The sequence below is a fragment of the Bufo gargarizans genome, chromosome 5 (genome assembly GCF_014858855.1).
Source record: "Bufo gargarizans isolate SCDJY-AF-19 chromosome 5, ASM1485885v1, whole genome shotgun sequence".
NCBI classification, from domain to species: Eukaryota; Metazoa; Chordata; class Amphibia; order Anura; family Bufonidae; genus Bufo; species Bufo gargarizans.
This window is the reverse complement of record NC_058084.1, coordinates 19,520,614-19,534,831: the sequence shown is the minus strand read 5'-3', so window position 1 is coordinate 19,534,831 and position 14,218 is coordinate 19,520,614. Positions and strand designations below refer to the sequence as shown.

The following is a 14,218-nucleotide window of genomic DNA, read 5'->3' as shown; positions in this document are numbered from 1 at the left end:
AGAAGCCAGTTCACTGGCAAAACGACGTTGGGAGAAGGAGACTGAGGGATCGGTGCTCTTGTTTTGGGTATTCTACCATATTCCTTGATTTCCACATTTACCTACTATATTCCTATCAGATTTGTAAGTCCAGGGTTCATTTTCTTGGTTTTTATGTGGCGTTTCCTGCGCTTTTGTATGCCCCCAGTTACCTTCAGGGTTTTTTCCTCACCGAATATGCCTGTTTACTGCTGTTTTTACATGTGAAAATATCTGTCTAAATGTTCATTCAACAAAGATTTTTCTTATTATCAAATATGGCGGAGCCGTAGTGCTAATTTTTGGATATCAGTTTTGTATAGTGGAGGCTCTCCTTAGTGGAATTTTTTTCATGACCCGTTGCTTATAATTGGTGGGTGTTCTATATTGTATAGAATAACACTACCTAACATTACAGTACATACCATGAAATAACATTTGCAGATGTATGACGTCTGTATGGGTATTCAGTAAGGAGATAGTAAAAGGAAGGTTTCCATTCACTAACAGCAATCAGAGATAATGAACTTAAGATTTAATTCCCATAAAAGTGGATGATCAAGAAAACAATAGTGAACTGCTCGTCCCCGAAGTCGTTTTATTTCCATACATGTGAGGTTACAGGACTGAGCTCTTCAGGATTGTCAGGATGGATCCCAGTGCCAGGATGATGGCGGCATAGCTGGACTTGATGCTGGCGCCGCCGCTGGTGTTACACAGGTCGGTGGAGCAGCAGGAGACGGAGGCAGAGCCGACTATGAAGCCACCGCTGGTGGGAGTGCAGGACAAGGCACACGTCTTAGTGATGGAGGTGGCGGAGATCCCAGCTGCAGGGGAAAACAAAATGTGATAAACTGACCGGCTCCAGTCTTGTGACTAATCAGTGAGGTTACTAAAAGGGGCGGGGCTGTGACAACCTGTTATTACCAAAGTTGTATATAATTATATATGGCAGTCATTGGATTCTAAAGATAACTATAAAAGAGGACGAATATAGGCCCCAGGATAATAAAACTGAGATACTGAACTCACCAACAGAGACGGACGCCACCGAGGTCTCACAATAGGTTTCCCCATTGGTGCAGTTCGCCGCAGTCAGGCAGTCGGCGTTGGAAGTTGCTGATAAACAGGTATAGCACTGTAGAGAGAGAGCTGCGGATACAGGGAAGATACAGGTCACATATAGTCAGACGTGTGTGAGTAGCTGTATCTAATCCCATCATGTGTGATACTGCCTGCTGATCTGTGTATCTAATCCTATCCTGTGTGATACTGTCTGCTGAGCTGTGTATCTAATCCTATCATGTGTGATACTGTCTGCTGAGCTGTGTATCTAATCCTATCATGTGTGATACTGTCTGCTGAGCTGTGTATCTAATCCTATCCTGTGTGATACTGTCTGCTGAGCTGTGTATCTAATCCTATCCTGTGTGATACTGTCTGCTGAGCTGTGTATCTAATCCTATCCTGTGTGATACTGTCTGCTGAGCTGTGTATCTAATCCTATCCTGTGTGATACTGTCTGCTGAGCTGTGTATCTAATCCTATCCTGTGTGATACTGTCTGCTGAGCTGTGTATCTAATCCTATCCTGTGTGATACTGTCTGCTGAGCTGTGTATCTAATCCCATCATGTGTGATACTGCCTGCTGATCTGTGTATCTAATCCTATCCTGTGTTATACTGTCTGCTGAGCTGTGTATCTAATCCTATCCTGTGTGATACTGTCTGCTGAGCTGTGTATCTAATCCTATCCTGTGTGATACTGTCTGCTGAGCTGTGTATCTAATCCTATCCTGTGTGATACTGTCTGCTGAGCTGTGTATCTAATCCTATCCTGTGTGATACTGTCTGCTGAGCTGTGTATCTAATCCTATCCTGTGTGATACTGTCTGCTGAGCTGTGTATCTAATCCTATCCTGTGTGATACTGTCTGCTGAGCTGTGTATCTAATCCTATCCTGTGTGATACTGTCTGCTGAGCTGTGTATCTAATCCTATCCTGTGTGATACTGTCTGCTGAGCTGTGTATCTAATCCTATCCTGTGTGATACTGTCTGCTGAGCTGTGTATCTAATCCTATCCTGTGTGATACTGTCTGCTGAGCTGTGTATCTAATCCTATCCTGTGTGATACTGTCTGCTGAGCTGTGTATCTAATCCTATCCTGTGTGATACTGTCTGCTGAGCTGTGTATCTAATCCTATCCTGTGTGATACTGTCTGCTGAGCTGTGTATCTAATCCTATCCTGTGTGATACTGTCTGCTGAGCTGTGTATCTAATCCTATCCTGTGTGATACTGTCTGCTGAGCTGTGTATCTAATCCTATCCTGTGTGATACTGTCTGCTGAGCTGGTATCTAATCCTATCCTGTGTGATACTGTCTGCTGAGCTGTGTATCTAATCCTATCCTGTGTGATACTGTCTGCTGAGCTGTGTATCTAATCTATCCTGTGTGATACTGCCTGCTGAGCTGTGTATCTAATCCTATCCTGTGTGATACTGTCTGCTGAGCTGTGTATCTAATCCTATCCTGTGTGATACTGTCTGCTGAGCTGTGTATCTAATCCTATCCTGTGTGATACTGTCTGCTGAGCTGTGTATCTAATCCTATCCTGTGTGATACTGTCTGCTGAGCTGTGTATCTAATCCTATCCTGTGTGATACTGTCTGCTGAGCTGTGTATCTAATCCTATCCTGTGTGATACTGTCTGCTGAGCTGTGTATCTAATCCTATCCTGTGTGATACTGTCTGCTGAGCTGTGTATCTAATCCTATCCTGTGTGATACTGTCTGCTGAGCTGTGTATCTAATCCTATCCTGTGTGATACTGTCTGCTGAGCTGTGTATCTAATCCTATCCTGTGTGATACTGTCTGCTGAGCTGTGTATCTAATCCTATCCTGTGTGATACTGTCTGCTGAGCTGTGTATCTAATCCTATCCTGTGTGATACTGTCTGCTGAGCTGTGTATCTAATCCTATCCTGTGTGATACTGTCTGCTGAGCTGTGTATCTAATCCTATCCTGTGTGATACTGTCTGCTGCTTGTATCTAATCCTATCCTGTGTGATACTGTCTGCTGAGCTGTGTATCTAATCCTATCCTGTGTGATACTGTCTGCTGAGCTGTGTATCTAATCCTATCCTGTGTGATACTGTCTGCTGAGCTGTGTATCTAATCCTATCCTGTGTGATACTGTCTGCTGAGCTGTGTATCTAATCCTATCCTGTGTGATACTGTCTGCTGAGCTGTGTATCTAATCCTATCCTGTGTGATACTGTCTGCTGAGCTGTGTATCTAATCCTATCCTGTGTGATACTGTCTGCTGAGCTGTGTATCTAATCCTATCCTGTGTGATACTGTCTGCTGAGCTGTGTATCTAATCCTATCCTGTGTGATACTGTCTGCTGAGCTGTGTATCTAATCCTATCCTGTGTGATACTGTCTGCTGAGCTGTGTATCTAATCCTATCCTGTGTGATACTGTCTGCTGAGCTGTGTATCTAATCCTATCCTGTGTGATACTGTCTGCTGAGCTGTGTATCTAATCCTATCCTGTGTGATACTGTCTGCTGAGCTGTGTATCTAATCCTATCCTGTGTGATACTGTCTGCTGAGCTGTGTATCTAATCCTATCCTGTGTGATACTGTCTGCTGAGCTGTGTATCTAATCCTATCCTGTGTGATACTGTCTGCTGAGCTGTGTATCTAATCCTATCCTGTGTGATACTGTCTGCTGAGCTGTGTATCTAATCCTATCCTGTGTGATACTGTCTGCTGAGCTGTGTATCTAATCCTATCCTGTGTGATACTGTCTGCTGAGCTGTGTATCTAATCCTATCCTGTGTGATACTGTCTGCTGAGCTGTGTATCTAATCCTATCCTGTGTGATACTGTCTGCTGAGCTGTGTATCTAATCCTATCCTGTGTGATACTGTCTGCTGAGCTGTGTATCTAATCCTATCCTATGTGATACTGTCTGCTAATCTGTGTATCTAATCCTATCCTATGTGATACTGTCTGCTGAGCTGTGTATCTAATCCTATCCTGTGTGATACTGTCTGCTGAGCTGTGTATCTAATCCTATCCTGTGTGATACTGTCTGCTGAGCTGTGTATCTAATCCTATCCTGTGTGATACTGTCTGCTGAGCTGTGTATCTAATCCTATCCTGTGTGATACTGCCTGCTGAGCTGTGTATCTAATCCTATCCTGTGTGATACTGTCTGCTGAGCTGTGTATCTAATCCTATCCTGTGTGATACTGCCTGCTGAGCTGTGTATCTAATCCTATCCTGTGTGATACTGCCTGCTGAGCTGTGTATCTAATCCTATCCTGTGTGATACTGCCTGCTGAGCTGTGTATCTAATCCTATCCTGTGTGATACTGTCTGCTGAGCTGTGTATCTAATCCTATCCTGTGTGATACTGTCTGCTGAGCTGTGTATCTAATCCTATCCTGTGTGATACTGCCTGCTGAGCTGTGTATCTAATCCTATCCTGTGTGATACTGTCTGCTGAGCTGTGTATCTAATCCTATCCTGTGTGATACTGTCTGCTGAGCTGTGTATCTAATCCTATCCTGTGTGATACTGTCTGCTGAGCTGTGTATCTAATCCTATCCTGTGTGATACTGTCTGCTGAGCTGTGTATCTAATCCTCTCCTGTGTGATACTGTCTGCTGAGCTGTGTATCTAATCCTGTCCTGTGTGATACTGCCTGTGGAGCTGTGTATCTTATCCGGTATACAGTCCACACAGCACTACACCCCCCATCATTCTAGCAGTGCACCCATCCTGCAGGGTCTTACCTGTGGCGGCACAGAGGGCGATCACCAGGAGGAGGCTCGTGTACGCTGCCATTGTGAGCGGAGTGATGTCTGACCGGCAGCCTCCTCCTCTATATATACAGGACTTTGTGTATGTAGAAAAAGGTTTCCATGAAAACCAGAAAATTCCTTAATTACGTCCTTCTTCTAAAGCAAAGCTGTAAAGAGTGTAACCTAATCCACAGCACAACATACGTGTGTATTCTAACAACTTCTGCATGTGCGGACAATACGCATCAATCACCCATTATATGACCTGCAACCAACAACACCCGAGTCACTCCGAACCCATGACTACAATATCAAACATACCACACAGGAAAGTATCGAGGGTACAGGGCCGTATATAACCCCCCAGAGAGACAGGACTGTATATAACACCCCAGAGTAACAGGACTGTATATAACACCCCAGAGTAACAGGACTGTATATAACACCCCAGAATAACAGGATTGTGTATAACATCCCAGAATAACAGGACTGTAAATAACACCCCAGAATAACAGGATTGTGTATAACATCCCAGAATAACAGGACTGTATATAACACCCCAGAGTAACAGGACTGTATATAACACCCCAGAGTAACAGGACTGTATATAACACCCCAGAGAGACAGGACTGTATATAACAGGCATGGCCAACCTGAGGCTCTCCAGCTGTTGTAAAACTACAACTCCCACCATGCCCTGCTGTAGGCTGATAGCTGTAAGTAGCCTCGGCATGCTGGTAGTTGTAGTTTTGCAACAGCTGGAGAGCCTCAGGTTGGCCATCCCTGGTATATAACACCCCCAGAATAACAGGACTGTATAGAACACCCCCAGAATAACAGGGCTGTATATAACATCCCAGAATAACAGGACTGTGTATAACACCCCAGAATAACAGGACTGTATATAACATCCCAGAATAACAGGACTGTATATAACACCCCAGAATAACAGGACTGTATATAACACCCCAGAATAACAGGACTGTGTATAACACCCCAGAATAACAGGACTGTATATAACACCCCAGAATAACAGGACTGTATATAACACCCCAGAATAACAGGACTGTATATAACATCCCAGAATAACAGGACTGTATATAACACCCCAGAATAACAGGACTGTATATAACACCCCAGAATAACAGGACTGTATATGAGTCCCCGGAATAACAGGACTGTATATAACACCCCAGAATAACAGGACTGTATATAACACCCCAGAATAACAGGACTGTATATAACACCCCAGAATAACAGGACTGTATATAACACCCCAGAATAACAGGACTGTATATAACGTTACTGCCCCTTTAATTTTCATATTACGCTCTCAAGCAGTACTTTGGTGAGAGGTGCGTATGCACCATTCTCCCCTGAAGGTACAACTTCATTTTTTGTTTTTCATTCTTTTGTTCCTTGTGGACATGGCAGGTTTCCTAACCACAGGCCTAGATACGGACTCCTGGCTCAACGAGGCCAAAACAGTCTTTTCTGAACAAGCCTTCAAGCAGAAGAAATACACCTCCACTCTGAACGGAGCATTCGCCGAACTCACACGCATATATAAGGAGCCCATCAGCTCATGGTGGGAAGTGCAGGGCCTAGACCAATACATTAAACAAGGTATTGTACCACAAGGCCTTCGCATATCCCTGACTCCAGCCAACCGTATCAGAAATCCCAATCTATTGAGAAAGTGGGAAAGGGAGGTGACAAATAGTTCCCTTATATTCATGCAGATACTCCTGGATGAGGAGAGGATTGACCTTGAACAGGTGGAAAAAAGTTAGTTGATCAGATCAATATTACCAAGAAGTTCCACCAAGACCCTGAGTTTAATAATAAGGAAACGCAGCTGCAGAATACTATCGAGCGTTACCAGTATCACCTTAAGGAACGCAAGCATAGGCAGTTCACCAGAGACTCTCAGGACTTTAAAGAAAACAAGGCATATCTATTCTTGACAAACCCAGACAATCCCCAAAAAACAGACCAATCTTCAACTGAAACTGAGATCTCAGACAACGAGAGAGACAGATACCCCAAGACTAGGGGCCGGGGTGGTTATAGAGCAAGGCGCCGGGGAGGTCGCTATAATACGAACCAATACACTAACCAATCACAATGTGTTCCCTCCGTCCCACAATCATCCTCTTCCTCTTTTAGACCAAGGGATGCATTACCAATTGCGGAATCGCAACAACCAACCCCCGGCGACACAACAGTGCTAATCGATGACAGGTTAGTGATTAATCTGTCATCTCGCCCTCTGACCTTCACAGAGATCAAGGTCCTTAGACGTGGCCTATCGTTCGTACCCACCACCAGATTCGATCTCTTCCGCTGGACCAAGGATCTCCACCTGTTTGCCCGCAAGCTAAAGTGGCATAAGCACTTTCAGCTAAAAGACAAAAAAGAAAGTCGCGAGCTGGGAATACCAGTGGAGATCCTTGGTGACGTATGTTTTCTGTACAACCTGGACAGCATGCCCAGTAATCCTGAGGGCATAGGTCCCTTTACGGGCCTAAAAAATAGAAGCACTAAAATGCCACCAATAGGGGAATTTTCGTGCATCGATGTCTTCCTCAAACACAATCTCTCTGAACTCTCTACAATGGACTCCACCTCCATGAGGTTCAATTGCAGTAAGGAAGAGAGGTGCGCGTTACAGGTCTTGGAAAGAGACAGACAAATAACGATCAAAACCTCAGACAAAGGGGGTAATGTAGTTGTTATGAACACCCCAAGCTATATGGACATGTGTCTAACAATCCTCCAGGACAGCCAGGGGTATGAAATTTTGCCTGGTAATCCCACCCGTAGATTTAAAAAAGAACTGCTGAAAATACTAACGAAAGCGAAATCGGACAAACTCATCACTGCTGATGAATTCGAGTTCCTCTATCCCCCCCACCCAGTAACTGCAACATTTTACTGTTTGCCAAAAGTTCATAAGGAGACTATACCCATCAAGGGGCGTCCGATTGTCTCAGGGGTGGGGAATTTCTCACAGAACGTGGGCATCTACATAGATCACATCCTTTGCCCCTTTGTACAATCGTTGCCCTCATATGTGAAGGACACAGGAGACCTTCTCATCAAACTCGAGAACATAGAGATTGAACCACACTGGTTCCTGGCATCGATCGATGTAGAGGCCCTATACTCGTCCATACCGCATAACAGGGGGGTAGAGGCTTCCTGAGAGCGAGGAGACAACAATTCACCGCACATAACAACCTGGTTTTGAGTCTATTGCATTACATCCTCCGTAGCAATTTCTTTCTTTTCGACGGCCACATTTACCACCAGCTCAGGGGCACCGCAATGGGTAGTTCGTGTGCGCCATCTTACGCAAATTTGCTCCTGGGCCGGTGGGAGGAGACAGTGGTCTTCGGTGACACACCTAGACGGCACTCGGAGCACGTCATCCTCTGGTCCCGCTACATAGACGATATATTCGTCTTGTGGAGCGGGCCAGAGGACGCGTTCGAAGGGTTCGTTGAGGAACTCAACCACAACAACCTTAACCTTAGGTTCACCTCCGTTATTGTGCGGGATCATCTTCCATTCCTGGACATCTCTATATCCAGGGGCGACTGTGGTAAGCTGCAGACCACCATCTACCGCAAATCAACGTCTACGAACTGCCTCCTCAGGTGGGACAGCTGCCACCCCACCCCACTAAAACTGGGCATACCGGTTGGGCAATATCTAAGGCTCAAACGTAACTGCTCTGAGAAAGGGGAGTTCAAGCGTCAGGCTGACAAATTGAGGAGGCGTTTCCGTGAACGGGGTTTCCCGGATAGGTCACTCAAAAAGGCCTACCAAAGGGCATGCGCTGAGACGCGCACTACCCTATTACACCCCACCAAGAACCCAGACACTGATCCCCAGAAATTGATACGGGTTGTAGGGACCTTTGACTCGGCATCTACGAGAATAAGAGAGATCATAAGCCGCAATTGGGGGACTCTTCTCATGGACCCTGATTTAGCTGCAGTTTTAAGCCCCCAACCCTCTGTGACTTTCAGGAGAGGGACCAATTTAAGAGATAAGCTGGTAAACAGCCACTACAGTCCACCTGAGAAACAACGCACATGGCTGGATAGCCCGGTCAAGGGCTGTCATAGATGCAGACACTGTAGCTTTTGTGGCCACCTCACCCAGGACAAATCCTTTGCGTTGGACCCAGCGGGTCATACTTACCACATACGTGACTTCATCAATTGTCGCACCACAGGTGTTATTTACCTCATCACCTGTGAATGCGGCAAGAGGTATGTGGGTAAGACCCGCAGGGAACTACGTAAACGGATGGGTGAGCATATTGGAGATATACGCAACGATAGAGACACCCCGGTGGCAAGGCATATCCACACTGACCATGGCGGCCGTACCTCAGCCGTGACCTTCATGGGCATTGAACATGTCCAGAAACCTCAACGTGGAGGAGACTGGGACAAGCGTATACTCCAACGCGACTGCTGGTGGATTTTTAAACTAAAAGCCACTAACCCCCAAGGCCTTAATGAACAACTGCAGTTTGGGTGTTTCCTCTGATAGGGCCATTGGTAGGTACATTTCCTCTCCCTCTTTGACCAGTATTACTGGCGATTTTGGGGTTGGGTTATGCCGCTATACTACTCTGCACTATGTCTGACTGAGTATATAATAATCACATCATTCATTCCCTTATATTGGTTGATCTGTTCATGTATTGACTCATTCTCCCCACTTGTGGGTTAGGAGTATGTAATTTATTTACTTTCATCCGGGGCCCCACCCCTAGTCACTGTGGTTACTCCTGCCCCTTAATGTCCACCCTGTTGTCCATAGTGGAGGGTCTGGGACTATGACCCCCCACTTATAATTTACATGCGAGTGATTTGTAGAAGCTGAGCATTATTGACTTGCACAGCTCCATCCACTTAGCCTTCTGAGTGTGCCGATGCGCCCGTTCACCCAGTGTCCGCCTGCCTTGACCGCCCATTGGCTTTTTACTGCATACTAATTAGGTGCGACGGCCGGCGGACATTGACATCAATGGGACGGCTCTAGCGCTCACCTGACCGATGACGCGCGTCCACGTGACAAGCGCCGCGACACGTGATGCCTCCTCATCACATTGCGACAATGACCGGCGCGCGCATGCGCGGACTGATCTCCGCCCCCTTCATTTGAAAACAGTATCAGCGCGCCACACAACGCTGCCAGACGCCACATCTCCGGCCTCACACAAACTGACTGACGCCGGTCCAGCCAGATGGCTGCCATACGCACCCAGGGCTGTCTGTAAGTAAAAACACTGTATAATATTTGAGTCCCCATATGCATACCTTTGCATTGCCTGCCGGCCCACTTGCATCAGGGGGTCAGCGGGGTCTTTTTACTAAGTATACCTATTATTATACAATGGTTTAGAGGGCGTTCCTTTATTTCTGTGTGTTACAGGTACACCTGGATTTTGCCACACGCACTCTAGGTAGACACCAACCACGCCATACATCACTGAGTGGTCAGAAGTAGCCTGCGCCTCCCTCCTAACTGCCCAATATGATTATATTTTTTCTATGCGGTTGAGGTAGCTCTCAGTGTAAATACACCTAGTACCACGAGTGACCTAACCTAGTCTGCCCTTCTATCTTGCTCAGTAATATATAATTGACACTGTGCAATTGAAGACAGCTACCACTTGTGCTAACCCCCGTCCCCTGACGATTCAAGGGGTTGATATTACTATCTTCAAGTATGTTCTATTGAAGAAACGCGTAGGGACATATGAACATGCCTCTTTATTGTACCCACAGTTTTTATATTTCCACTACATTAGGTGTCCTCCCCACCACCCCGGCAGGGTCTCATAGGGACCTTAGACCAGGGTAAGGTTCCGGACGGGACCACCCCTTGCAGGCACGGATCCCGTGTTAGGGCACTAGGGTCATAGTAGGTCAAGCAGGGTGCAACAGGGACAGCTTACCTCCCTGTGGCCCTCGACAATGCATGACCTATCTCACGAAGACCCTCCTTAAAAGGACACCTAATCCACGCGCTGGGAAAAGATCATAATTTCCGGTGACCTTCTGAGTTTGGTGAATAAACGCGCCTGTTGACTCTATACCGGTAAGATCTATCCTTGTTTTCTTACCTAGACAAGGCATTGCCCTGTTCCTCATATCGAGACTCAGGACAACATAGAAACATAGAAACATAGAATGTGTCGGCAGATAAGAACCATTTGGCCCATCTAGTCTGCCCAATATATCTGAATCCTATGAATAGTCCCTGGCCCTATCTTATATGAAGGATAGCCTTATGCCTATCCCATATACAGTAATATGAAAATTAAAGGGGCAGTAACGTTTTAAAATAGAATTTTTAATGGTACAGTAAAATATATTTAAAACCCCTTACGAACATAAACAGACAGACACACTTAAGACCCTGGGTACACGTGGACCGCTTAGGGGCAGGTCACGGTATGTGGAGTCCCTCGGGCAGACCCTTATTCAAATAGTGTGGACCCCCAAGGGTCAACCACAATTATTTATCTTTTACCACCAGTTGTGGCTCCTCTTGACCCTTGGGGGTCCACACTATTTGAATAAGGGTCTGCCCGAGGGACTCCACATACCGTGACCTGCCCCTAAGCGGTCCACGTGTACCCAGGGTCCTAAGTGTGTCTGTCTGTTTATGTTCGTAAGGGGTTTTACATATATTTTACTCGTACCATTAAAAATTATATTTTAAAATGTTACTGCCCCTTTAATTTTCATATTACTGTATATAACACCCCAGAATAACAGGACTGTATATAACACCCCAGAATAACAGGACTGTATATAACACCCCAGAATAACAGGACTGTATATAACACCCAGAATAACAGGACTGTATATAACACCCCAGAAAAACAGGACTGTGTATAACACCCCAAAATAACAGGACTGTATATAACACCCCAGAATAACAGGACTGTATATAACATCCCAGAATAACAGGACTGTATAGAACACCACAGAATAACAGGACTGTATATAACACCCCCAGAATAACAGGACTGTATATAGCACCCCAGAAAAACAGGACTGTATATAACACCCCAAAATAACAGGACTGTATATAACATCCCGGAATACCAGGACTGTATATAACACCCCAGAATAACAGGACTGTATATAACACCCCAGAATAACAGGACTGTATATAACACCCCAGAATAACAGGACTGTATAGAACACCCCAGAATAACAGGACTGTATATAACACCCCAGACTAACAGGACTGTATATAACACCCCAGAATAACAGGACTGTATATAACACCCCAGAAGAACAGGACTGTATATAACACCCCAGAATAACAGGACTGTATATAACACCCCAGAATAACAGGATTGTATATAACATCCCAGAATAACAGGACTGTATATAACACCCCAGAATAACAGGACTGCATATAACACCCCAGAATAACAGGACTGTATATAACATCCCCAGAATAACAGGACTGCATATAACACCCCAGAATAACAGGACTGCATATAACACCCCAGAATAACAGGACCCGTATATAACACCCCAGAATAACAGGACTGTATATAACACCCCAGAATAACAGGACTGTATATAACACCCCAGAATAACAGGACTGTATATAACATCCCCAGAATAACAGGACTGTATATAACACCCCAGACTAACAGGACTGTATATAACACCCCAGAATAACAGGACTGTATATAACATCCCCATAATACCAGGACTGTATATAACATCCCGGAATAACAGGACTGTATATAACACCCCAGAATAACAGGACTGTATATAACATCCCGGAAAAACAGGACTGTATATAACACCCCAGAATAACAGGACTGTATTTAACACCCCAGAATAACAGGACTGTATATAACACCCCAGACTAACAGGACTGTATATAACATCCCAGAATAACAGGACTGTATATAACACCCCAGAGGGACAGGACTGTATATAACACCCCAGAATAACAGGACTGTATATAACACCCCAGAATAACAGGACTGTATATAACATCCCAGAATAACAGGACTGTATATAACACCCCAGAATAACAGGACTGTATATAACACCCCAGAATAACAGGACTGTGTATAACACCCCCAGACTAACAGGACTGTATATAACACCCCAGAATAACAGGACTGTATATAACATCCCCAGAATAACAGGACTGTATATAACACCCCAGAGTAACAGGACTGTATATAACACCCCAGAATAACAGGACTGTATATAACATCCCGGAATAACAGGACTGTATATAACACCCCAGAATAACAGGACTGTATATAACATCCCGGAATAACAGGACTGTATATAACACCCCAGAATAACAGGACTGTATATAACACCCCAGAATAACAGGACTGTATATAACACCCCAGAATAACAGGACTGTATATAACACCCCAGAATAACAGGACTGTATATAACATCCCGGAATAACAGGACTGTATATAACACCCCAGAGGGACAGGACTGTATATAACACCCCAGAATAACAGGACTGTATATAACACCCCAGAATAACAGGACTGTATATAACACCCCAGAATAACAGGACTGTATATAACACCCCAGAATAACAGGACTGTATATAACACCCCAGAATAACAGGACTGTATATAACATCCCGGAATAACAGGACTGTATATAACACCCCAGAATAACAGGACTGTATATAACACCCCAGAATAACAGGACTGTATATAACACTCCAGAGAGACAGGACTGTATATAACACCCCAGAATAACAGGACTGTATATTACACCCCAGAATAACAGGACTGTATATAACACCCCAGAATAACAGGACTGTATATAACACCCCAGAATAACAGGACTGTATATAACACCCCAGAATAACAGGACTGTATATAACACTCCAGAGAGACAGGACTGTATATAACACCCCAGAATAACAGGACTGTATATAACACCCCAGAATAACAGGACTGTATATAACACCCCAGAATAACAGGATTGCATATAACACCCCAGAATAACAGGACTGTATATAACATAAAAGAATAACAGAACTGTATATAACACCCCAGAATAACAGGACTGTATATAACATAAAAGAATAACAGAACTGTATATAACACCCCAGAATAACAGGAACGTATATAACACCCCAGAATAACAGGACTGTATATAACACCCAGAATAACAGGACTGTATATAACACCCCAGAATAACAGGACTGTATATAATACCCCAGAATAACAGGACTGTATATAACACCCCAGAATAACAGGACTGTATATAACACCCCAGAATAACAGGACTGTATATAACACCCCAGAATAACAGGACTGTATATAACACCCCAGAAT

The 14,218-nt window shown here is 44.7% G+C and overlaps 1 protein-coding gene across 1 annotated transcript; it reads right to left on the bottom strand.

Moving 5' to 3' along the window:
• Positions 1-636: 636 nt before the first annotated feature.
• Positions 637-4,876, bottom strand: LOC122939276 (lymphocyte antigen 6E-like). The gene is made up of 3 exons (XM_044295348.1): positions 4,825-4,876; positions 1,051-1,170; positions 637-845 (listed from the first exon to the last, which is right to left on the bottom strand). Exons 1-3 carry the CDS (start codon positions 4,874-4,876, stop codon positions 637-639), a joined length of 381 nt encoding a protein of 126 aa, XP_044151283.1.
• Between the last annotated feature and the right edge of the window lie 9,342 nt (positions 4,877-14,218).